Genomic DNA, 27,089 nt, shown 5'->3' on the forward strand with positions numbered 1-27,089 from the left:
TTGAATATGGCTAAATTATAGAAGGCCTTATTTATTTATTATTCATACAAAAAATACAACTATTGCCTTTTTTTTGTGTGCCATTCGCCAAGTGGTTTCTCATTTTTATTTTCTTCCTGTTTTCCTTAGCAAATACCTCTTTTTATTTGTTTGAATAATTCATCACAAAACAGATAAAGGCGTCATTTAACTCCGCTCAAAGTTTATGCTGTGCATTTATTGTGCCGCCATGGGGTGTTTTCGTAGGACTGGTCCCATTCACATTCCTCGGATTGGTTTATAACGTATTTCCAGGCTCTGTGGTTGGATAAATACCTCATAGGAAGCAGACCAACTGCTGACATTTGTCATAATAATAGCACACTGGCAAAATCCACAGGAAGAAATAGAGGCCGCCACGAGAAATTAATCCCTCAAATTTACGGCAGCTGACACATGAGGCACCTTATTTAGGATGCCTTTTGTTAGCTAGGACAGAGATTAATGTTTAGATACAGGAGGAAGGCAAATAGATGTCACCACCATGTGTGAAAAAAGGTCTATAAATCTGACGTAATTTACTCACAGCTACCAGCGGTGACGCAGAGATGCGTAATGGTTGGTAAAATGCTAATTGGCAGCAATTATTAGCTCGTCTGACAATAAGTGAGTTACAAGACAAGTAATTGCTCCAAACAGGACAAATCAGTTGTGACCAAACTGCAAGTCAATTTGTGAAAAAACATGTGCTTCATGAACGGCTTTTGTGATGGTGATTTCTGCCTCTTTCTTTCTGAGAAAGAGTTACAATCATTCCTCATTAGGCGAGTACTTTATTATGGCTACTTCCTGTAGTTTTGTCATGAAAGTTTGACGTGAAAGAAAAAGACAAATTGAAATATTGGTGACATTTGAAAACAAATGACTACATTGGGTATGCATTGCAAAATGACCGGGGGGGGGGGAAATAAACAGTAGACAATAATAAATGTGCTGGAGACCAAAATGACCTGTATTCTCCTTTGAGAAATGTTAGTGTTGGATGACATTGTCCTGTTGTGAGCTGGCGAGGGGGTGATGGCGACTCAAACAGATCACAGGCAGCCTGTCAAGCAGTCAACATTGACTCAGCTGTTGTTTTTTGTTGGTGTGCGACACGGCTGGATAACTGAGTTACTGAGCGGCATGCACCTGCCATGCCATTGCCTTTTTCTCTATTGGAGCCAAACAGGGCACCTGCTGGTATTACATCGCTAACTGGGCCTGCTGCAAGTGTGAAATGGAGGTCCAGTTCAGTTGCTAGATTGAGTTAGATCATGTTATGGGTTAAGGCAGCTGGGCAGTCCTGCACAGGTGCAGCACATTCTTCCAGGCAAAGCTCAGGAATCACACAGAGAAAGAAGAAATCAGAGAAAGGTAGCAGAGAGAAAGAGAGAGAGAGAGACAGATTGGAGGGAGAGAACAGTCGTGAGCTGAGTGGGGAGGTTTGAGGTTCTACTTACATTTGCAGCCATCGTCCCACAAATAGCCGGGTAGACACTGTTGACACTTAGGCCCTGTCGTGCCCTCCTTACATATACAAAATCCTGTGCCATTACAGCGATCACTGACTGAGCCAAAGGGATTACAATTACACTCTGGAAAAACAAGACACACACACACACACACAGGCTGGAAACAGGGTGGTGCTTTTTGACTTCCCTAGGATTTTCACAGCGCCGACCTCATTCCCTGAGCTCAACTTTTACAAAAAGAAGCTTGCTAATCTTTAACTGGTAAAAAGAATTATACAATATATAGATTTAAAGACATACAGAAAAAATGCTACCATTTCAACGGTAATGGAGACAGAATGAAAAAAGAATGACTGATGCTAGATGCATGAACACTTTGTAGTCATTACAGCATATTTGTGAATAAAATAGAAATTATTCTACTGTTATATAGCTATACAACATGCAAAGAGCAAATATGCAAAATTGTATCAGTCGCTTTGATTTAAGATGAACAAAGAGAGCTAATCTGAACATGATTTACAAGATCGTAGACATTCATGAAGGGAAAAAGATGAAAAGAGGAGAGATGAAATGTGATGAGCAGGTATCAAGATGAATAATGACAAGAAAGAGAGATTGGATAAAAAAAGAATGAGAGTACACTTCATTGAAATGGGCATTGTTGTAATATGTTCTTTAATTCTCTCTAATTTTCAAATGGATGTAAATATTGTCACGGTATTTGGCATTATCCTCAAATGCCTATTTGTCATTAACAGAAGAAAACGGCTATTAGCCTCAATTCAATTTGGAATATTCTTTGAAAACTTTCTCTGTAAAAAAACAACCTGTCAAGTCTCTGGTGTTCTACGCTCAACTGACCTTCAAACTTTCCACAGCGACTGGACTACTCAGCAGTCAAAGTAACACCTATCTTGACAGTCCCTGACCATCACATTGCACCTTCTATGCTGGCTGCACGTGGCTGCACCCGAGTGACATCCGGGGGTCAGGCAAGAGGAGAGAGGTGACGCCAAGTGACAAACGGGGGGGTCAGTGTGACGGGGGGGGGGGGGGGGCAGGGTGACGCCGAGTTTGGCACAAGGGAACGCCTCGGTGACTCTTAATGCCTTGTGTCGAGTTTCAGCTGCTTCTCTTGAGGCCATTTCATGTATATGACATATGCACTTGTGTCGTTGTGTGGCACCTCCGACTGCCGGTGCGACATTTCTCTGAGAACTCTTGTTGCTTGTCAGACTCTCTCCTCAGGATTCGCGAATGCACCTGGCACTGAGCACTGGTAATTTAGTCTACATGCTTGCTAAAGAATCCAATAGGGAACCAAACGATTGCTTTGGGAACTAGGTGAAATGCAATTTCACATCTTCACAAGTTAGAAAAACAGATGATGCAGTGTATGAAGGCCTGCATAAAGGTCATGGACAAAATAAGAGAAACACCAGAGGAAAATGACCTTTTAACTTTGACATCACAAGGGTGCTCATCTGTCATCAAAGCTGTATTATGAGTTTACAAGCCAAATAGTAAAATCACATGCACCTTGCTCAATTATACAGAAACTACGGATGACATTTTGAGAAATATTAGCATAATGAATATATTTATATGTATAGGTACAGCTAGCCTGGCACCATCAGACAATTCAGTTTTTATACAGATGAATCTGTTCATTAGACTCAGGCTAGCTGTTTCCCCTTATTTCCAGTCCGTGCAAAGCTACGCTAAAATGCTGCTGGTTTCATTTGTCATGTTCAGACATGAGTCTGTTTTAGGCGTTTCCATTATTAGCTTGTGAGACAAGAGGATGTAAGGAGGATGAAGTGGTGGGGGATGAAAGATGACACTTTCTCTGGTGACGAGTCAAAGACACGAGGTGAGGCGAGGAAAGTGTTTGTGTGAAAGCAAGGTGGCAGTGAAAGGGGCCAGGAGGGGGACTAACCTATGCAAACATTGTCATCGTCCAGTTCTGCCGAGGCATTGCGGTAGTAGCCCGGCTTGCATAGCTGGCAGTGCTGGCCCCTAGTGTTGTGCTTACAGCTCACGCAAATGACGGTGTTTAGCAGCTCGATGTAGCTGCATCGGTGGGAGTGGCCGAAGCATTCACAGTCTTGCAAAGAGAGTGTGAAGTTGGAGAGAGGAGAGAAAGAGAAAGAGAGACGCGGTAGGAAGTGTTGGCATTGTAGCGTTTGCTTCGAGTGCTACGGCGGTGGGGTGAGCAAGAATTTGAGTGAGGCACCATGGCATGCAAGGTTAGAAATGGAGACTGCGTTGTGAAGGGGGAAGATGTTGGGAACGCGATGAGAGTGAGGATAACTCATGATTAGTCTGACAATGGGCACAGCCGGAATTAGAAGACATCACACGAAAAAGCACGGCATTGGTCAGACTCGAAAAGGTCACGTCACGTCAAGCACAGCACAACATGAGGAAAGGCTCCGCAATGATGAAACAGAGACACGGTCACATTGGGAACACCACACAGTGGGAAGGCAGGTCAAACCATGAATGAAGTGGAACTTCCAACTCAGGGAATTGTGTTGGGACATTTTGAATTTGTTTTCTAATTAATCTCTTGAGTGTCCAGGTTGATATGGTTTGAGCTAAGAGGATGACACTTTCAATGACGCTTCATAACACCACCCTCTGATGGAATGCATGACACATTCCAAATTTGACCAACCAGTAAGTCGTCCAACAAATATTTCTAAATTCACTGGATAGTTATATTTATAAACTTGGCAACAAAAGCTGTACAAAAAATACCCGTCAATTTGGAAAGTTGACACATGCTGAGGTCCACCAGTAGAGTGTGTCACCACCTGCCATGGAGTGTTATGTCATGCCAAATTAGATACATGGAGCCGTAGCTGGACTGGAAAACCTCATGTTGCACTCTGTGATGCTCACTGGCCGCACTGGCCTAGAGGGGTGCAGGACGCGAAGGGTGCAGCTCGGCTCTCTCCGAGTGAGGATCGGCCTGCCCCGCTGAGTGACCACTGACACCATGTGTCACAGCGCAGACAGATGTGACCCTTGAGCCTCACTGGCAGTCGCTTGGACAGAAAGCGCGCAGATCCAGAGTAGGGGGGGGGGGGGGGGGGCTTTCATCCAAGGGATTGTGGTTATTAAGGATCTGTATTGAGGTCAGGTCTCTCTGTCCGGCCGCTAACAACCCGACAAGAATTGGAAATTAAGGAACAGCAAGACTCCTCCTCCTCTCAACCTTTCGCCTGAAGCTGAAAGTCTGGTTGGAGTGCGAGTTCAAATCTTCTAAATTGGATATGGCTCAGTCTCGCAAACAAACTATCAGAAGACAAATAATCTCTCTTTTCCAGAATAAGGCTAAGGTCATAACTCATGCACGCACACGGGGGGGAAAACTCCTGAGTCTCTGAAACACGTTGTAGTCTCAAGCACCCGCTATATTTTCTGACAAATATATGATTCCAAGGGACTTTTATAGTGTTTAGAAACGATTGCATAGAGGAATGAATCCACAATGTGCAATGTACAGTGAACGCCATCGGTCCAGTTCAGAGCTGGAGATAAGGATACACAGTGCTCTGGCATTGGGTTAGTGCTGCAAGGGTTAGGGGCTTAAAGTTAGTCAGAGACATCAGTTTATCTGTAGGGTGTGGGGGTGTGGGGGGCAATGTATGAATTCCAGCTCCTACCTCGCTTGCTGTTTGCAACGTGGACAGAAGGGGCAGTGGGCAATGCAACCTGAGGAGCTACTAGACAAATTAAAAGACGAAACAAACAAAATAAACAAAACATGATATTGCAATTAAACATAAAACATGTAATGTCAGATAATTAAGAATACTGAGCATCATGCCGAATAATAAATTCAAACAAAAGAGAAAAGAAAGAAGAAATAAATATATGAATGATGGCTTTGGGAAATATGGAGTTATATTTCCAAGTGAAGTTGGCTGCATGTAGCAGCATCTCTTACGAATGCCTTGAACACTTTAAATGGTCCTTCTTTTATGCTTCATTTCATTAACAAGTGCTTTGTATAATTCAAACGCGTCTGTGTATGTTTCCCCAGACAAACTACTCTCTGCCTCCGTGGAGGCCAGCCAAGAATTCTCACCATATAAATTTGTGCACAGGAGCGTGGGCAGGGAAGCTGGCGAGTGAACACATCAATCCCACGATTCCTTTACGGTCATAAAACAAACAGTGGGAAAAATAAATAATAGGCCCGGCCTCCGCCATTGTACTGGGTGACATAAGCTCCTGACACATACAATGTGTGCGCTTGGCTGCAGTCATGGAAACGCAGAGCTGAGTGGTTATGTGCAAGTTGTTTGCGAGGTGGCTGCACATCACATTTGCACCATGGATGAAGCTGAGATGAGCCTAACATCAATCTCCATAAAAAGCCAAGTGAAACTTCTCCTGCTTTTCTCCCTGATACGCTGAGATGGGACCGAGAATGCCCGGAAGCTCTGCACCTTAGTAAATATCGAGTGTATGTGTATTAATGTACGTTTCACGCATTGAGAGGATAATGTACGGCACTGCAGCATCCTGCAACATGAGTGCCCTGTGAATGCACAAGCCTCCACTGTGTGAGCCAAAACCCTTTATCATGAGCAAGACAAGCAGGCGGAGGATGTTCTTTTTTTGGGGGTTTGTCAGAAAAAATAACCCAGATTGGAAACGGGGGGAAGATACTACCCACAAAGACTCATAGCCACCCAAGAGTTTTGTTTTTGGCTTCTATGCAAAGATCCTGAGATATATTAATCTGTGCATAAACATAGTTGCTCCATATTCTTAGATGCCTACCTTCTTTTCGGTTAGCGACACCTAGGGATGACACATTCGGCCGAACTGCGTGCAATTGAGAGAAACCAGGAGTTATTCATGTGCACTTTGTGGGATGCACTTTACAGATATTCTAGAGGGTGGTGGGAGGGGGGACTACGTGGTGGTGTACACACACAACTGGAGACACGGACATGTCCAGCATGACCCAAATCAGTAAATTAGGAAGAAAGCAAATACAATGGGGCAGGGCTGACATGGACGAGCAAAGAGAATGCATCCAAAGACCCGCTAAGGACATTGGTGAGACGTTGTATGTAATCTGTGTGACCTCCATGGGCTTGCTGTGTATGTGTATATTTATGGAAATAGCAATGATGAGTGGAAAAAAGGAAAAAAGAAATTATAAAAACCCTCTTGAATTTGGTATGATCTATGCGAGCGAGTCTAAACTATGTATAGCAAATTAAGAAGTCAGGGGTCATTTTGTTTAATTCATCGCATTGGCTATGCAATCAATATCTAATTACAGTGTATTTCTGGTGGAGGAATAACAATGTATAAATAATGGCAGGTGTTGGGACTTGGAATGACGAACTGCTGTGGGTAGCATAACCTCATAATTACATACAAGTCCGTATTTCCGTGTCCGGGAAATACTTTGCGATTGGAAATGGAGAGGACTCAAGCAGAGGGAGGAATATGGATAAGTTTCCTCTTCATGCGCCTTCATCTCCTCATTTTATCTTTCTGTCCTTATGCTATTGACTCCATGAATCATGCAATCTTGGGTAATTAACGCCCAGTGGTGTCTTGGTAAGAATCCTATTAACCTTACGATGTGTAAATCCAATGCAAGACTCCTATCCAGGCTAATCATTTTAGAAATTCCTTTTTGTCACATGGATTAATTGTATTTAGTTTTTTTTTTTTTACTTCTGCATTGGAATTAAATAATACGTTAGCTTTGAGCTTGGAATGTCCACAAACTCAAAAATTATTTTGAATCCTCCCTTACATTACCAGTCATTGATTTCAAAACTGCATTCAAAATAGACATTCGTGGAGTATGCCCTGTCTCATTCTTTCTTTCATTTCCTTATTTCTCCCCAGAATTATCTCAATGGACACCGTGGGGCATTCTGGCATCGGTGCCTACTGCGACATCCTCAGTCGGTTAAAGTTAGGTGAGAGGCTCTATGGAAAAGAGAAGGGCACACCACATCACCACTCAAACCCAGGTCTTACATCTTTTCAAAATTCCAATTCAGATTGACCCTTGTTGTTCTGATCTGAATTTAAATCGTCTGTTCCGGGTTGTTTTTTTAGCAGTGAAGCTGTTTGCTGAAAACTAAAACTGACGTGCGAGGACGTGAGCAATTAATCTATGACAAAAACCCAAGTGTGCATCATCTGACAACACACACGGGAGCGAACCACTCTGTCCCGACCTATAACGTCTGATTGGTAAAGTAGGTTCACTTAAAATGACTCTGCGCTGGATGTAACATCTGTACACATCTGGGTGCCATTCATTATTTTGTCATTGAGAATATTCGGGTAAGACGCGCTAAATGAGTGGTGACGGATTTTAATCAATGCCTTACCCATAATGAAATGCAATCTTGTGGAGCCAGAATTGTCTTGAAAAAATATTAATTTTACTTTAATGGTCCGCATTAGGCAATTCTGCCTGGCTTAATCAACTTGAAATAGAATTTAGAAAAGTCAATAAGGAATTAAATTACCTTTTTAACAACATGAGAGGTGCTGCGCTTTCTTTCTCTTTCCACAACAGCTTTGCTTCTAGTCCGTTTAACAAACCTCAAGGACCTCCAAACCTTTCCCCCCTCTATTCTTACTTTATTAATACCCGAGCCATACGATTGGTTAGTGTTTGAAAACAGCCTCCTCTCCAGCGTGTTCAGTTCTTTTAGTGTCATGCCGGTTCTTTGGGAGGCTGCCGTGACAAGGCAGCCATTCGAGAGAACTCTAAATCCCTGTGGGCCAATCTGGATGGGAAGTGAAGACTTTGTTTTTGTCAGTGTACCCCCCCACTCTCACCCCCAAACACACACTCACACACTCAACCACACACTTATCAGCACACACACTCTCCCCGTGAAGGAATTGAGGACAGCCCTTGGACATGGTCTGGCCTGGAATCTGGATGGGACGGAGAGGACTGACGTGAAAATGTACGCATGTGTATACAGCAAGTATGCGGAGCGTGCACACGCACACTGAGCTCTCGTCAGGCCATGCATGGTTTCGAGGCAGAGTGTGTAAGAGTGAGAGGAGGTGGTGAGAGAGGGAAGCTGTGGACGATTGGAAGACGGGGAGGGGAGTTGGATTGGTCTCCTTGGCCACATGTCCATTTCTGACTCATCTCATAGCAGCAGACTTTACAACCAGAGTTCACTTCCACCCTAAAGCTTCATTAAAAAAACACCTGGGAATATTCTGTTTTTAACCCGTGTCTCGCACCGCACGTTTTGGGAAACTTGCCCGGCAATCGTCTTAACCCTTAAATGCTGAAAACAAGTTTGCATGGTGCGTCCAAGGGTCCCTTGGTGTGTAACACTTGAGCATGAACTAAATGTTGAGTGCAAGTAAGATACTAAATCGAATATTGAGAATCTAATAATAAGCACTAATAACAAAGCTTTAAAAATTGTTTATTTTAAGAATGTTGAATTCAACATTCAATTGTTCATTTTATATATATACTAAAAAGGTAAATTGACGATGGATGAAGATATAGACTTCATATCTCATTCCAGTATTTGCTAAAGTGTTAGCGCAGGGCATCACACTATTTCTTTATCGTTATTTAACAGGTACAGTAAGTTGATCATCAGGGTTCATTTATCGTAAACCTGCATGTCTCTTTTACCCTCGGCCAGTCTATGTCAAACAGGGAGCGGGAAATGTGTAAATCAATCTGTTACCACGGAAACAGAGGATACCTGCTTCAAACAGGGCAATGAGTAAGAAGATGAAGAGAATTGAGCCATGCTTTGGATGCACTTTGACTTGTTCAATACAATCCCATGGTTCCTGCGTCACACAGCCTTCCAGGCAGCGGTAACTTGAGACATGGCACCTCTCTTCTTCCTCCCCCTCCTAAGGGGCTACTGGTTGACGAAGATAATACCAGCCGAGGCGCTTGCGGCTCATATTAAAATGACCTCCTGTGACATTATACTGCCAGAGAGGTCTCGGCACTTTACTAAAGTCTAGATGCCATTTATTCATAATGCATGGGAGAGAAGAAAAGAAAAAAAATTCTGCATGCAGAGCCAGGCAAGTGTTATCTGGTGTAGATTAGTCTGGATCGAGTAAATTAATATGCCCATATCATGGCGATTTAGCCCCCAGCTATTGCTTCTGTCTCTTCAAAAAACAATCAACAGCTGATTGATCCTATTGTTGGAAGATTTGAATCAGAAATGAACACTTGGCACCAAGTTCAGGGATGTGTGGTGAAGAGTGGCACAATAGACAAAGCAAAGCATCAAGCATGCATAATAGTTCCTTTGTATTTAGTACTTACTAACTGGAGCAATGTTATTAGGAATACCTGCAAGAGAGAGAGAGAGAGAGAGAGAGAGAGAGAGAGAGAAATAGAAAACAAACCTTACATTAAGGCATATAGTTGGCTTTAAGGCATCAACTGCAACATTTCTCCTTGAGACTAGCAGTGTATTCTTAGTCCTGCTATCCTCCGGAGCATTTGATTGGTTTCCCGTCCCAACGCTCGTGATACATCTTGATGAAATGACACCGTGTGAGTCCGTGGCATCTGAAACAATGCTGCAGGTCTTCGCCATGATTTGATGGTGTTGTCTGCTGCACGTTTAGCTCCACGGTTCTTCACTTCCCTCCATTATTTCTGCTTTGATGTCCCTGATGTTGCCAGTAAAGGTCATTGCTGTCCACTCCCACGGCAAAAAGGTGCACACCTAAAAACCAATTAGAGCAACCACGACAGGATCACAGACGGAGTCGTATTTGAGTTATTCTGAAGTTAGAGGTGCTGAATTTGATATTCAGAGCATTAATATAGCGGCAACCAGCTATGAAAAGATATCGTGGAGCAACGACTCCTCGAGCAGAGTCGTTGCTCCGTGTGCGTTGTTCTCCAAGCTTCTTTGTTCTTCCTTGCACGTTTGTGATTTTGAGCGTTCCCCGCATGCTTGCTCTCGGCCTGCCGCTCTGCGCTGCTCTCATGCACAGCCGATAGCGGCGTTCCAGACCGAGCGTCCGGTTCACTGTTAGCTCTGTCAGCACCGGCGTTATCGTTTGCACCGTTAGCAGCAAGCTGCGGGCTCAGCCGCTGCCATGTTCAAAGCCTTAGGAGGCAATTGGGATGTTCCCCAACCTTTGCAGAGCACCTTTACGAAGTGGCGTACCGCTTTACGACACTTCTCAGCACGAGACAGAATTCTCATTTAGACGCACCACATCATAACATCAAATGACATTAGAGATGGAAAACTCTGCCTGTGATGCCATAGGAGGACATGTCTAATCCTGCTTCCTGCCTGTCCATCTCTCCATCAAGCAATCCCTTGTGCCAGAAAGCCACTAAGCAGATAATACAGGCTGTCTCATCCCCCATGGTGACCAGATCTTTCCCACACCAGGACAGCGGCTGGCTGTAAAGGAGATTGAAATGTCCATGTGCTCCTTGCGTCGATCATTTCTCCATCTGATTTAACCACTGACATCTTGGTTTGGGAATTAATTAGGACACCATGAAGCGCAGGTGGCTTGAGAAAGCTCTCTGCCATGTTTCACTGTTTGCATCTGTGTGCTCCAAAGGGAACATGGACACACACTTTTTAGAGGAATTTGCTTTCAGGACATCGAGGCCAGCTCCGATATTTCTAATCATCTGTTTGAACGGAGGCCCTCCCTCCCATTCGCTCTACCGCCTGCCCTCAATAAGGAAGCCTGCCCACGAAAACAAACAACCCCCTCTCAACCCCATCGCATGCAGGGCGATAGGAGATATGTGCCCACGTAAACTAGAGAGGAAGATATTAAATGAAAAAGGGGCTTTCTTCCTCTCCTGCTCCCGGCGAGCTTACGACTTGGCCTGAGGAGGAATCTGTGCTGATTATTCGGTGGGCAACTCAGGCAAGTGTTTGCTTGTGTATGTGGACTTTGATCAAACTCCTGCCATTCAATCACTATTCCTCTGATATCTGCCTGCAAGCTGTATTTAGGAGCCACATCTGTGACCTGTCTGAGAGCTGTGAAGTGCTATGCGGACATATGGAGGAGGAGCGTAATGGATGTCAAGCCTCAAGGGGGTGGGCAGATGCTGAGCAGCAGACAGGGACAAGGGCAATAACAATCACAATCACCTTATCCACAAAGTCCAGTTTGATTTGGCAGCATTGGTTCCCGAGTGTCAGAATACACACTCAGTGAGAACTTCACTTTGGAAACTGCCCACTGGAAACTGTCAATTACAAACATGATATCGTGTTTGACGAGGGATTGTGAAGGATGATGCTAGTTTTAGTAGGAATACAGCTGTCTGTATCTGAATCTTTTATATTGGTCATTTGAACAAATTATTTCAGGTTGGACGAAAACATTAACTACCATAACACTTCTGTCAAAAAGAAGATAACTGTACATTCTACCATTGGTGCTAATACTACTAATTAAGAAGTGACCAGATGCAGCATGCTTCTATGGAATCAGGTTGATTTTGAATTCAATGAAATTGACATAGTGCCTCATAGCCTACATTCTTCAATCAAATGCGTGTCTATGTAATGTGTGTCTATGAAATGTGTGTATATGTAATGTATTACATCAGAGACTGTTTACTCAACATGTTCCCCAAACGGAATCATAGCTGAGAAACTATTCCAGTTTCCCAAGGCAGTGTGCATGTGGCGAATAAGATCCACAGTCTGAGTGTACAGTTTACACTAGGATTGTCTTTCTTCAAACAAAAACACGAGGAAAAATAACTTTGTTTACATGATATGATGTACGTTAGCATCCCCGTGTAGCTAGCTTTCTGTCGACAGTGCGAACCCAGCATCGCTTCCAAAGCTAACGGTTAGTCTTCAACCTAAAGCACAAACAACACTGTCACAAACAGTTAAGCTAAGCAGACACACATTATGTTAGATCTTAGACCTTTCGTTTACATAGACTAACTAGCTCTCTCCTGCAACACAAGAACATTTTACATGTCTTATGGACCGCCGGCAGATGGGAACGCTGACTTTTTGTCTGGTACGTTCATCTTTAACCTCAGTCTTTTAGAACGCTATCGTGCATGTAGCCATCAGGTTCATATTTCACATCCTTTCCACAGGGTCATCATTGTTGGAAGCTTGAGAGGTGTGGCAAACCAATGTCAACTACCGCAAACTCTATGCATTCATGCCTCTGAGCCAAATATGCATTGTACAAGGTTCCACCAGTTTCTCACAAAGTCACTAATGTGAGAATACAAGTGCTTGAGCTGTTTAAATGAACTGTGAAAAAAGGGGGGGGGGGAACAGTAGCCTAACACAGTGCTCAAAAAGACCTAGTTATTAAGTACCTGACACATAGGCGCTATATACATCTAATCTGGAAGATTAGCAGAGGACTCACTACATTAAATGGGAAAGGGGTTATGAATAAAAAACCAGAGAGCGAGCGAGGTGACTTCTATTTGAGTGCATTTACCGTTTGAGCAAAGAAAATACCTCATAGCGGCATTCATACAGGGAAAATACACTGCGGTGCATAGTGCCAACTGTAATAAATGATGTTTGCTTTCAGCTGAATGTCAGACATTGGACGTGTTGAAACACCACTGTCAGGAAAAGTGATGTTACAAAGTCAAAATGACTTTTCATCTGAGAAATGACCCTCTGTCAATTGGTCTATTTCAGGGCCAAACACTATTTTCTTCTAGGTCAGGATTTGAACACCAGTACCTGTCAGTGCAATTATTTGCCGCTTTATGAACAACCTGTGGGCTTCGAGCAGATGTCCAGGATCCCATGTCGGGTCATTAGATTAATTTTCAATCACGGTCATTTCCAATCCCCTTCACCTGCCTGGCATTACGGGGCACGGCTAAAATCTAATTGTGTCCTATCACACAGGAAGAACATTAAGAGCTGCTTATGTTGACGATGTGCTCCATTGATTTTCATGAGTTGTGCCGAGATCATGGTTGCGAGCCACTGTGTGGTAAACATGATCTCTGAGGGGTGTGCGACTCACTGAACATGATCCGTGCACATTTGGGTTCAGAACACACACACACAATCATGTGGAGCATCAACTGATGTACAATAAGTGTCACATCACAGAGCTTGATGTCCCAGTGCTCGATGTTCACCCTTCACTGGTTCAGCTCCAGTTATTGCATGCATCCAAGACCATCACTGTAACCTTGCAAATGGATTATCAGAAACCAATGATGAAATGTTCCCCCCATAGGCCCGTGGGCTCTAACTCTTTGGCATACATCCTATTTCCTCACTGAGCAAACTAATCTGTCATTTTATTCACCCTATAGTCACATTTGCCATATAAGATGTTATTGTCGAGAGCACATTCGGTCGTAAGACTGTGTGTGTGTGGGCGTCATTACATTGTTTCTGTCAGTGTCCATTCTGCTTTGACCTTCAATGTGTCACACCTGTTTGCCTTGGCGCTACCTGGTCTGCTCTGCTTATCTGCTGAACTTCCACCGCAGGCAAAGTTGGGAATTACTTTCCTTGGCTGCTATCATTTTAAAGCAATCCATCATCATCTGGAGCTCTTTGGCTATATAGAGCTCAGGGATGGTGACAGCCATTGCTAACTGGTTAGCAGCGGAAAGGCTGCCAAAAACACAAGCGCTCGGCATGCAACTTGATTGAATTCCTCAGGAGCAGAATTACGGCTTGCCTCGCCGGAGTGCCCGGCTCACTCGCTCTCAATCTGTAGATCTGAATTGAAGGTGGCAACTCTTAAAGTGCCCAGGAGCCAAGTTGGAAGTTTTAAGACAGTTTAAGATTTAAGGGAAGGAATGAGGTGTATGTCGGTGACGGTAGCTATGGGGGTAGGAATGAAGGGGAAAAAATCTGGAGATGGAAGAAACAAATATTTGAAAGGAAGATTACCGTCACAGCTGCACAGAGCCGAGATGTGGAAAAGACAGAGTAAACAAGTTCGGTCTCTGGGGTGGTTGGGGGTTTTGTGGGGGAGAGAGACAGAGAGAGAGAGAGAGAGAGAATATGCCAGCATGAAACAAAACCAAGAGATGGAGTAGAAAAAGGCAGAGGAAGAAGAAGAAGAAAAAGAAGAAGACGATTGTGGGCAAGAAGGACAGAAAGAGCAAAATAACTAGGGGCTGCAAAAAACAACAGGCAATGGGGTTTACAGATGACAAAAAAAGGGGTAAAATGGAATTTCAAATAGCTGTGGAGAAAGGAAAACAAGCTTAAATGAGTGGGTGTTGTGTGTATGAGAAAGAGAGACGATGGAAGTGAGGCTATGCGCGTGCAACGTTTGTGTAGATGCATAAACACATGGCGCTAAATGAATACACAGCAGAGCTGTGAGCCTGCTGAATAAAAACCTCAGAATGTACACAGAGCAAGCTGTCTCACTGTATTTACAATTTAGAGGAGCGGCACTCAAATTAGATCTTATTTTAAAATAAGAAAAACATCAAACATTCGTTTTGTTGAGATTGAAAATGGAATAAGTTTATTGGCAAATGAGCACGATGCGATTACACGAGTGCTTCATTAGTAAAGTAACGTGATTACATTTGTGTTAGGAATGTGCTACGCAGGGCTCATTAAACCATTTTAATACCTATAATGAATATTTCAACGACTCATTTTTGGAGACACTTTGCTATGCTTGTGCAGCAAGAGAAACATCACATCTCAGAGACCCATGTACAGTAACGGTTGCTCGTCTTCACTCACTGAAGAAGGAGATTTATTCTACCCTGGCGTTATCGGTTCCTGTGGGATTTGCTCTCGTGCATAAAAGAATGTTTCTATACATATTTAAATGACAGTGAGTTAAGATTAATCAGGAAAGCCTAAGCTTGTTTATATACTGTATACTGTATATGTCTGCGCAAATGAGTGTGCGGCATCGTGTGTGTATGTGTGTGTTTTGTCACATTTCCACAATCAGCGCCTTCCAGTAGAAGCAGAGGACTGGTAATAAGTGTGTAGCATCTGGTAGCTCTGAAATGAATGCACTAATGAAAACAACAGCAGAAAAAATATACATCATTTGTAAAGTATGCCATTTAAAAAGATATTTGCTGCTGTTGTGAATGTCTGCTCCAGATGTGACATGTGCTCCTTTTTAATTTTCATCCGCAAGGTGAGGCAATGAGGATCTTCTCTCCGGGCGGAGGATGAATCATTACAGAGAAATCCACCGCATGTCCGCACCTTTTGACCGCTTTGATCGAAGGAGAACCGTAAACGCCGAGGCCGGCTTCAGCTGACTCTGAACACGTGTCTCCTCATCCTGTCCTGACAAGGGAATCTACTCATTTCCTCAAGCTGCAGGCGGAACGAATGAAAAGGGGCTCCGAACTAATTCGATGTTTATTTTTATTTCACTGAATATGCTGATTTGCTAAATTGATAAACACATATAAAAACTAGAATGGGCACTCGGTAGAGCGCATACCTTCGCGTATCACAAGATTGGGCATTGAATTATGAACATTTTGGCATTAGTTGCATGCCAATTGGATAAAAATGTATCGTGCTATGGTAAAAAGAAGATGTTGACCTTTTCATGACCTTGACCTTGACCTTTGACCTGATCGATCCCAAAATCTAATCAAATTGTCCCCAGATAATAACCAATCATCCCACAAAATGTCATGCGATTCAAGAAGAGTTTGACCCTTTCATGACCTTGACCTTTGACCCGATTGATCCCAAAATCTAATCAAATGGTCCCCGGTTAATCACCAATCATCCCACCAAATTTCATGCGATTCGGTTAAATACCTTTTGAGTTATGCGAATAACACGCATACAAATAAATATATAAATAAATACACAGCGATCAAAACATAACCTTCCGCATTTTCAATGCGAAGGTAATGAATACAGCTTCTGGTTAGTTCAAATAGATGGGCATATGTTTGATTTAAATGACCATTTCAAGTGTCACCAACAGAACATGGAAATTACTGTATAGAATATTTTATGTGTCGTTGACTTATTTCCGCCATCATCCAAGTCGACTGAACATCTACAAGGATTCCCATGCAACAAGGTCCTCTTATAGAACTTATATTTAACCGGTGATGTCACCGTATGCAGACGAGCCACGACCTTCAACAGCTGCTTTTCGTCCTTTCTCGTATATTCTCTGCCGGCCTTTCACCGGTGGCATTTTTTTCATTTGCAAATGAATAAAGAAATAACCTGTACGCTAGGTGAGGTCAGAATGCACCTTTTTAATTGGATACATTATTAAATTGGTAATCTGTAGAGGCATTTGAAAATTCATGATGAATAATGTATACATTTCTGTGCATTCGGGGAAATTACCGTTTTCATTAGAAATCAGTCACGTAAAACTGGTCGAGGAGTTTTAAATTATGGCGCCCCCCCCAAACCTATTTTCTGGATGAGCCTTTTTGATGAGTTCAATGTCACCAAACATTTTTCCTTTTGATGGAATTTTTCACATTTTGGAAAATACAATAATTGGCGTGTGTTGAGAAGAGAAGAGTGATACCATTGTTGCTAAATATTAAGCAACAGCCAAGATACGATTATCTAAGTCTGGCATAGAGACCGAAGCAGTGACTTGCTGGCGTCTGATAAGCATGACCACCTTCGTAAAGACCAGACCCCGGGTCATCTCCCTTTAGATAACACAACCTGTCCTGAGCGTGGTGGTGTGGCCACACTGTGAGATGAGACTGACCAGGCGTCGATGCTTGCTGAGGGATCATGACTCTAACTACTTGAGGCCAATGCCCAACCTCGAGCAACCACCTCCACCCACACATCTCATGTGAACCTGCGGGGAGTAATGATGCTGCAGTCTAGGGGCGTGGACGCACTGCCATTGCTTTCCAGTATCTGTTCTGTTCAGCGTCCATTGGAGCACACATTCTGCTTGTGAGGCTGTGTGTGTGTGTGTGTGTGTGTGTGTGCGTGCACATGTCTGTACTTGTTTGAGTTGAAGCTTCTTGAAACCTTCATTTAAAGCCGACTTGCTCCTGATCCCATCGACATTCCGCGCTTAAGCTAAGCTAATCCCTCCAACATACTACACACACACATACAGGTTGCAAAGAAGAACAATTCAAATACAATTCAAAGTGCATTTAAGGAGTGTTCCTTTCAATGTGACATTCAGGATACATTTTTACTATTTGAAATCAACTTTTCAAAGGCCACCCGTTACTGCCCCCCCCCCTCCCCACACCTCTCCTCCACCGCCGGCTCCCGTCTTCCTCGTGTCCTCAGCCCGACAGTGAAATGAACTGCCATGGTTAATTCTCAAACTGATCCCTCTCCTTCTGTCTCCAGAGGGAGAAAGCGAGAAGTGAGAGATGGGTGGGGGTGCGGGGGGAGCGAGAGACATAGATCGAGAAAGGTAAAAACGAGAGAGACGGAGACACCCCAGAAGGCTGAGTTAGCTGTGACAGAGAGTGATGCCCACTTCCCCTCCTTCTATCTACGCTATCCTTTTCTCTCTTCATCACTTTTTAAACCCTGTTCTTCTTCTTCTTCTTCGTGCCATTGTCAGACCAAATCCCCCCGTCTCAACCTACACTGGATGATGATTCATCGATCTCCTTATCGCATCAGACGTCTTGATAGTAAAAATAAATTAAATCTTAATTACATTTTCATCTTTGACAAATTTGTCTCCGAAGAGCTGCCATATGCTCACAGGGTTTGGGGGTAAACACTGAGAGGGAAGGACACTATTGGAGTTGGAGTTGAATGGACTCGAAAATTGCAAAACAGCACAAGGTGCATTATCTGTCAGCCACTCTTTTCTATTCAGGAGGGATCACATTGCATTCTTATAGACTTTTCACTGCGATATTACATTATGGATTTGTTCCCCTCCAAGACAAAGTATAATAATGCACTTTATACTAAGACTGTTTTTCATCACTTGCAGGGCAACAGGAGTATGCGTGTGTGTGTGTGTGTGTGTGTCTTTGTGTCGTAGTTATGAATGTGTGTGTGAATGCTTTGAGAAGTGGAGGTTTAGATGAGCACCTGTGTTTGTGTGTGTGTGTGGGTTTGTGTGTGTGTGGGGGCCACCTTTTTTTAATAATGTCCTGTCAATCTGGGCTCTGGGAATGGCCATTTCACTAACCCTCCCTAAGTCTCATAACGCGGATCCTCCGGGAGGCAGAATAAGTCATCAGCCAGTGGCTAAGAGTCCTCGAGCACCGCAGAGAAAGAAATCACAGCGGATGCAATAAAGGGACTGGGCAGGATACACACCCGAACGTAGAGCAGCGGTACTCTTCTCCCTCGTCATGCAACTTGTTCTCATACCAACACACACACGTTGCTTGGTGTCACTGGGTACACCTTTGGCGTCCCAGAGGTTTAGGTTGCACAACTACTTGTCAGTCCAAATGAGTATGTTTGTTACGTAGCTTAAAGCTTGATAAATCCAAATATCTATTTTCTCCCCATGACTCAGCATGCAGCTAACGGTGCTAACGGCGCTAACAGTAACAGCGTCTACTTGAGGGGGAAACCAAAGGTGGGAGCTACGCTTCAACCACGATGCTGTCAGTCGGGACATTTGTGTGGAATTGTAATAATCAGCAGAACGTTTAGTGAGATCTGGGACGCATTTGTACAAATTCTTTCAGAGCGTTCCGGAGAGACAAGGCCATACCTGAGGTCACAGTGACCTTGTGCCTTGAGCTTTGACCAACACAATTTGAATTAAGGACGTACGGTCCACAAATATAATGAAGTGGAGGCAATAAAAAGCAAGGCAATAAGAAAAATGAAATTGTGTCAAAAGTGTCACAAAGTGTGACACAATGTCCATCACAGTTCACATGCTGAGGCAGGTCTGTAATATCACAGCTTGTCCAACCAAACACTTTCAGGATGACAGTACAGATTGAGTCAGGAGAATAGCAGGACAATTCTAACACTACACATGATATATACACTGCCGTTCAAAAGTTTGGGGTCATCCAGACAATTTCGTGTCTTCCATGAAAACTCACTTTTATTTATCAAATGAATTGAAAATTGAATAGAAAATATAGTCAAGACATTGACAAGGTTAGAAATAATGATTAATATTTGAAGTATTAATTTTGTTCTTCAAACTTCAAGCTCAAAGGAAGGCCAGTTGTATAGCTTATATCACCAGCATAACTGTTTTCAGCTGTGCTAACATAATTGCACAAGGGTTTTCTAATCAGACATTAGTCTTCTAAGGCGATTAGCAAACACAATGTACCATTAGAACTCTGGAGTGATAGTTGATGGAAATGGGCCTCTATACACCTATGGAGATATTTCATTAGAAACCAGATGTTTCCACCTAGAATAGTCATTTACCACATTAACAATGTATAGTGTGTATTTTTGATTAATGTTATCTTTATTGAAAAAACAGTGCTTTTCTTTGAAAAATAAAGACATTTCTAAGTGACCCCAAACTTTTGAACGGTAGTGTATATAAAAATATTATATTGATTTCTTTGTTCATTGTTATGTCATACCTCCTGCTTTTATTACAGCAGATGCGATGCTTATTTCTTTGTGTCTGGAAAGTCTCCTTCCCTTAAATGCAGATGAAACAAGCTGGTAATTGAAAGCCTAAAGTGAAGTGAAACCATGACCCTGCACACTCTGTTTTGTCCATGCAGAGCAGAGCGTGTGCTGGGTCCTTCCATTCAAAGTGCTGAGTCCATGTCGTGGGTGTTTAGTAAAGCATCGGCAGACGCTCACAACGAGTGAAGTCAGACACAGGTTATCTGCTGCTGCCGCCTCTGGGCAGCCCTTTCTTACACCTGTGTTGGTGTGCAGGTCAGGTAGGAGGACTCAGTGTCTCCCAGATGCTATAAACCTATTGTACACTGCAAACATGCATTATTTATGCATTTAGCATTTTTTTGTGCATATTTAGTTGCCAATATAGCGCAGGGCGTTCCCTTGTATCTGCACAAGTTTTAGTAACTATTTCAGTGTCTAGTTTTATTTATAGTTCTTTAGATATATTTAGCGACTGTGCTGTTGCTGTGTGGTTTCACTATCGTGACCAACTACCAATACATAGGCCTACAGAGCAGAGAGAAGAAGTCTCTCCACTGTCTTTGCTTCTCATTTAAACATTGTTAATTGCTTCATATTCAATTCAATTCAGTTTATTTTATCATGCCCAAGATCACAAATTACAAATTTGCCTCGTAGGGCTTTTGAAACCTCACAACTCAATATCTGACTGTTAACGTGGTGATTGCTAAACGTCTCATACATGACATACAGGATCATGGCATTTGGGTTTTTAACTATTATCACTTTGCCTTTTCGTGTGTGTAGGGGTGTGTGTGTGTGTGTGTGTACGTGTGTGTACTCACAGATATTAGCTGTGCCCTTGGGAATAGGCAGGTAGGAGCCAGCACTCCATGCTCGCCCCTGGTAATTCTTCTTACAGCGACCACAGTCAGGCCCAGTGGAGTTGTGTTCACACTCGCAGCCCAACTTCTCTTTGTCATATACACAGCTGTTGGCATGAAGGTTGCACTTGCACCTGTCAAAGGGGGAGAATGGGGAAAGAGGACAACCGCGTCAACATGAGTGCATTTTCTGGCTCTGACTGAACAACCGAGAGCGTTTATCGAGTTGGACAATGCGGCTGAAGGGCAGCGTGTCCTTGACCAGCGGTGGCATTGAAACACAGTCGGAGCGGCTAAAACAGTTGCTTCTTCAACTTCAAGAGGAGCTAGTTCAAGGGAGGCAGACGGTTGCACGAAAAAAATCTGGCATCATTATTTCCTCACTTGTCTCCCCCCCTCCCCCTCCACTCGAGGAAGGTGGTTCAGTTTTAATTGTCCCACTGGAGGATGCTTAATTGCAATAAGGTCACAGTCGATGGGCGAGGGAATATCAGGAGAGAGAAAGGGACTAAGAGGTGCGAGCGGAGGCTGAGGAAAACAAGACGAGTTAAATTGTGAAACCAGTGCTGGGAGAATGGAGGCGCCCGGGCTTTTAGCGCTGCGTGGCGATGAATGGCCCAGAGCTAGCCAGAGGCCCATGGAGCAACAGCACGGCTACTTTTGCTGTGACAAATTAATATGAGATGAGATCTCAGCAGCGTTATTTCACTATGGAGAGAGGGACTCCCTCAAGGTGCACGAAATCCATCCCTTGCATCCTGCTCATCAGAATATTCATTTAACAATAAACTCAGCAGATTCATTTTCTGCTGTGGCTAGATGTGCATTGAGGGGTAATACATCTGCTCAATTAATTTATGATCCTCACGCAGCATAAAGTACTCGGAGGAATACGGAGAATTGCAAGACCTCTTTTTGTATAACATTGCAATCAACGCATTCTCAGCACCGACTCATCAAATACTGACGCCGTACAAGAACAATTGGAAATCGGACTTCTGACACACACGAGTCATCCTCAAATTACGGAGCTGTAGCTTTGGATATTTGGGATAAAATAATCAGAGTCAGACTGTAAGTGCAAACATTGTTACGGTAACAAAAAGGGCAGCTATGGTTGGAACTGTCATAAATATGGTAGATCTTGCTTTAATAATACAATTCTAGTAGTTCAGATGATTATCTTGTTGTCTTGAGGAGATGATACCCGACAGCTGTGTTAGCTTCATCCTAGCAGAAACATAATTACTTGGAGGAAAAGCAGTCCGTAACCCTCTGGAGTCTGGGCTCATTTTCTCGATTTTACAAAATAAATTAAATTCACCTTTTAAAGGCTTTTGCATATGACACATACCCATGTGTTATACATCAAACATTCCAGAATATTCTCAGCTCTCTATATAATGAGGCCCAATTGTCCTCAGGCAAAAGTGGAAAGAGAAAATATGGCCCTAAAGCTGAAAATTGAAGTTCGATTTTTCATAAATTCTTTTCATCTCTTGTGAAAACACACCTTTACTCATGTGGACGAACTGTTTTGGTGTTTGAAATTGGTTTACCAAAGGTTCAAGTTCACAAAAGCAGTGAAATATCTGAATACAATGCTAGATACATGGAAACAAATGTCTAAAACCAAATTTTCTTTTATCGTTTTTTGAGTAGAAATGATGTGGTCCGACACACCATTCGCCAAAATGATAAGAATGGGACTGAGAAATAAGGTAAAATAAAAAATAAATATTTAAAAAAACGGAAACAGTGAAAAACGCGGTGCTGCGGGCGTCGACTTCCAAGGGTTAAACCCCCCACCACTCTTTAACCTTAATGTATCTGCTATTCTCTTCAAAATTACAAGGGCCGTGTGCTGACTCGGGTTGGCGTCTGATATCTGGTTCAATTCAATTCAGTATATTTTGTATAGCCCCATATCACACATTACAAATTTGCCTCAGAGGGCTTTACAATCTGGACACGTAGACATCCCTGTCCCAGGACCTCACATCGGATCAGGAGAAACTCCCAAGAAATAGAAAAAAAACCTTTCACAGGGAAAAAAGGGAAGAAACCTTCAGGAGAGCAACAGAGGAGGATCCCTCTCCAGGATGGACAGACGCAATAGATGTCATGTGGGTCCAGGTTGATGAAAATGTAGAGGAGACACCGCTCTTTAAAGTCACTATGAACATGAGTGCTCTGTGTGTTTTCTTCTTTGGGAATATCATATTGGTTTTTTTCCACGCTAATCAGCACATTAGCTCTGAAGTAGCTTATTAAACAAAGGCATGCAAGAGTAAGTAGGCAACACCTGCTATTTCCTCATGCCAGATACATTTTTAATCATCATTTTCATATCTCATGCTGCTCATGTCTGATCCAAGTTGTAGCGACAGGATGTGAACAGCCATGCGGCTCACACTCACAACTGGAGTGTTTCTGCAATGCAGACGGCCCTTTGTACTTCTAACTATCTTTTTAAATAATTAAATGTAACCAGAGAAGTCCCTTTGAGATGCCATGTGTCGTCTGCCTGGAAGTCCTGGTCAAGATCGGCAGCAGGTAAAAGTTATTTTAAATACGCGTGTATGAGTACAAACAGGGACAACAAAACATCACAAAGGCCGAAAAACCGAACACAACACCAGACACAAAACAAACGGGCACTAGTGTATACTCTAGAAATGCTCATTTCATTGGAGTCTCTCAAGGAACCCACTTTGAAGAGCTCCACTATGACATTCTTTTGTATTAAAGACGACATCGTGGAATATGCCGACTATGAACTATTCATACACTGTCATATTCATTGAATGTATTGTAACTCTAAATCTGTCCTTCTAGTCACATTACATCTATTGTTCTGTCCATCCTGGAGAGGGATCCTCCTCTGTTGCTCTCCTGAAGGTTTCTTCCCTTTTTTCCCCCTGAAGGGTTATTTGGGAGTTTTTCCTGATCCGATGTGAGGTTTTGGGGCAGGGATGTCTATGTGTACAGATTGCAAAGCACTCCGAGACAAATTTGTAATTTGTGAAATTGGGCTATACAAATAAACTGAATTGAATTGAATTGACATCTTCCACAGCTATCGCAGTAATATCCAGTCGAGACTGAGACGTAGTGGAGGGGAATTGATTGAGAACAAGTGGCTGGAGTTGAGTCCATGTCCATTAATGGCCAACATCCCAGTTCAAAGAGCTTTCTTTCCTTCTGTTATAAAAAGTCTGCATTTTTAGAGTGTGTGTGTCTAAGAGAGAGAGAGAGAGAGAGAGGGAGGGAGAGAGAGAATTGGGCAGACGATGATGTGGTGGGAAAGGACTTCACACGGAGCCCTTTCTGGTTTAACCTTCAGCTTCTTTTAACATCGGCAACATTTTAATCAGCATCCAGAAATGATCGCGCCGCCGGCATAATGATGGAGACTGCCAGTGAGGCCCTGAGGGCCTCATATGCACCAGTGTTGTTTTGCTGCCAATCAGCAGTGGCTCTTGAATGTGGACACCGGGGGGGGGGGGGGGGGCTCCCTCACTGCTGCACCAGCAACAGCGGCTTCAGAGAAGGGGCCGCGTAAACGTGTATTTAACGGCATTTTCATAGCACATTTCCTCCAGGGTTCCCTGTGCGGAGTGTTGTGTCTTCATTTCCTGTTGGGCCCGCGTCACTTTGAAAGCTCTGTGGGTTTTTTCCTCCCGACTTCCCATCAGCCTTTGTGTCATTCTCTTCACAACTCTCTTCTCCATCCACCTAGTCGTCTGTCACTGTTAACGCCAGCATTTCCAATTAATAAATATTCATGGAGCTACGGCATCTTTGTTTTCGTGTGGCGCTCTCAAAGTGATATTGCTCGAGGCATTATTGAGAGAGCCCGCCACCGCCTGGGAGCTAAAGGTCCTGATATGTATTCATAAAATTACCCATTAGGCTGTGAGCTCAAATTGCTAGACTGTCAAAAAAAATGAAAAAGTATCGTAAAAAAAAAGTTTGGCTTCCATTTTGTCTGAGGGAAGACGACACACATTCTCATATCTGACAAGAGTTTTAAGTTCTCCTTGAAATGTGGGAGACAGAATATATTGTCGGGCTTGAATTTATTATTGTTCTTTATCGCGGTGGAAATGTGAGGCCGCTGAGACTTTAGCTTACCTGGAGCAGTGTGTCTCTGACCTCTGCAGTAATGGGATTCTGATTGACACCATGGGTGCAGACGACACATCGCGCCTTCCCTCTGATGATGCCGGCAACACAAACAGAGCGACACAATGCCTCGTTTCTCAGGAAGAAAATATATCCTATTCCTCTCAATCACTCCCAGCATTATCTGCATGATTCAATTCAGCCGAGTTCATTCCCCGACGTGGCTCCGTTTCGCTCGGTGCGGCTTGAAAGCCGAGAGTATCAGCAACTAATTGATAGTAATTATCCATAATCCAAGCCCACAACATCCCCGACGCACAAAGCTGCTGATCCCGACAAATTGAGCAGACTAAACTCAACATGGTCCTTAAGTGGGTTAACTAAGTGAAGCAATTACATTTCAATCTAACGCCCAGGTGTTTGCATACGCGAGCCAATTGGGTCAAACACTTTGTTCATAAACACTTTTTTAAAGCTGTTGGAGGGCGAGAGGTTCAGAGAACACTGGCTGAATGATGAAATTGAAATAGAAAACACAAGAGGGGCTGTTAAAAAGGCCTTGAAGCGTGTGTGTGTGTGTGTGTGTGCAGCCAATTTGTTGTCAGTGGAAGAGATGATTACACAACAAACACAATATTAAATCTAATGTACAATACATTTGTCCCACCTGATCTCCCCAAACACCCTTTTGTCCTTATAAGGAAGGCGAGTCTCGACAATGTGACTGTGTCCCCACAAGATGGCTACCCCCCCCCACCCCCTTCACTCACTTATTCACACACACACCCCTCTAGCGATATAGCTCTTACCCATTGACATGTAGCTTGCAGCGGACGTCTGTATTGGCTTAAAACAGATCAGCCTGTCTGCTAACGTGTTACCTGCTAATTGCCTCCTCAACCTCTCTCTCCCCCTCGGCCTGCAGTGCATTGTGGGAAGTGGAAGGAGGGAGATATCAGCACCAGCTCTCCCGGGATGGATCTAAAACCCCAACCTCCCTCTAATTATGTCCTTCTTTGCCAGCCCTCCTTCTCCTCTCACTAGCAAGTGGGCAGCTAGAGAAAAGCGGAGGCTGTAAGAATATCACGGGGAAAGTTCTGTATTCGTCTTCTCCGTAAAGTTGTTCTTCAACTCATAGGTTTGAGAAAAAGATTTACTGCTACTGCATGAAGAGACATCTTATTCAGTGGACACATATGCAGTTCAACTTGTGCACGATTACAGATATTGAATACTGAATAATGTACATGTATAAGAAGTTTAGAGGCTGAGCTGCTCAGTAAACAGCTCAGTGTATCCTTAGCGTGGACCTATCAACAGTTTGTACATTGGTGGTTTTGGCTGAATATTGTGAGGCATAAAATCTATCTGTCTGAACACAGTTAGAGTTCACTTTAAGGTCCTCAGCACCGAATACACCATTTTTACAGCGCTGAAAACGCTGGCACGCAAACCCTCTTGGATATTAATCACACAGGAACATCTCAATCATTTGTAACTTTCACATTTTTAAAGCCAGATGATAGCTCTAAAATCAAAATACAGCACTTTAAAATATGTTCATGATTGTTTTATGTCCCTAAAAAATATTTCATTACAAATCCCCAAAAATGATGTTGCAAAATTAAAATGGGATGAAAATATAAACCAGTCCAACACGGCCGGGTTAACAGAGCAACATATGTAGTGATCCTTGCACCATGAGTTCGGTCCATCTCCTGTTCCCCGCCTTGAGCTAAATGTGCCATCTGCCTGCATCAATCCACCCGGGGCATCCATCCATCGAATGCTCAGCATTACTAATGTATGCAGTTGGACATGCTATCCAAGCAGGAGTCACTCAGGAGGTCTTTACTGCCTGTGACATGCACCGCCTGCTCAATAGAATCGACATGCTGGGCCTCACTGATACTGCTCTCAGCTAAAGACTGTTGGACCCGGCGACAGAAAATGCACGAGAGAGAGAGCAAGGTGCCATACAGAGGTCAGGTGGAGAAGAGATAATAAGCGATCTTGTCATTTCATAAGCGACATCGCTGACGGAG

At 43.3% G+C, this 27,089-nt stretch overlaps 1 protein-coding gene across 5 annotated transcripts in view; it reads right to left on the reverse strand.

The window, feature by feature from the left end:
* Positions 1–27,089, reverse strand: part of ntng1a (netrin g1a) — a 97,525-nt gene that overhangs the window by 6,728 nt on the left and 63,708 nt on the right. The window contains exons 4-7 of one of the 5 annotated variants that reach the window (XM_056433888.1): positions 20,878–21,050; positions 9,832–9,858; positions 3,436–3,603; positions 1,482–1,616 (exon numbers count right to left, since the gene is read on the reverse strand). In XM_056433888.1, coding sequence (XP_056289863.1) covers positions 1,482–1,616; positions 3,436–3,603; positions 9,832–9,858; positions 20,878–21,050 — 503 coding nt within the window. Of the gene's footprint in view, positions 1–1,481; positions 1,617–3,435; positions 3,604–5,170; positions 5,231–6,296; positions 6,342–9,831; positions 9,859–20,877; positions 21,051–27,089 lie in introns of all 5 variants that reach the window. The other 4 variants (XM_056433885.1, XM_056433884.1, XM_056433886.1 and 1 more) reach the window with 4 other exon arrangements.

Source organism: Pseudoliparis swirei, chromosome 16 (assembly GCF_029220125.1).
Source record: "Pseudoliparis swirei isolate HS2019 ecotype Mariana Trench chromosome 16, NWPU_hadal_v1, whole genome shotgun sequence".
NCBI classification, from domain to species: Eukaryota; Metazoa; Chordata; class Actinopteri; order Perciformes; family Liparidae; genus Pseudoliparis; species Pseudoliparis swirei.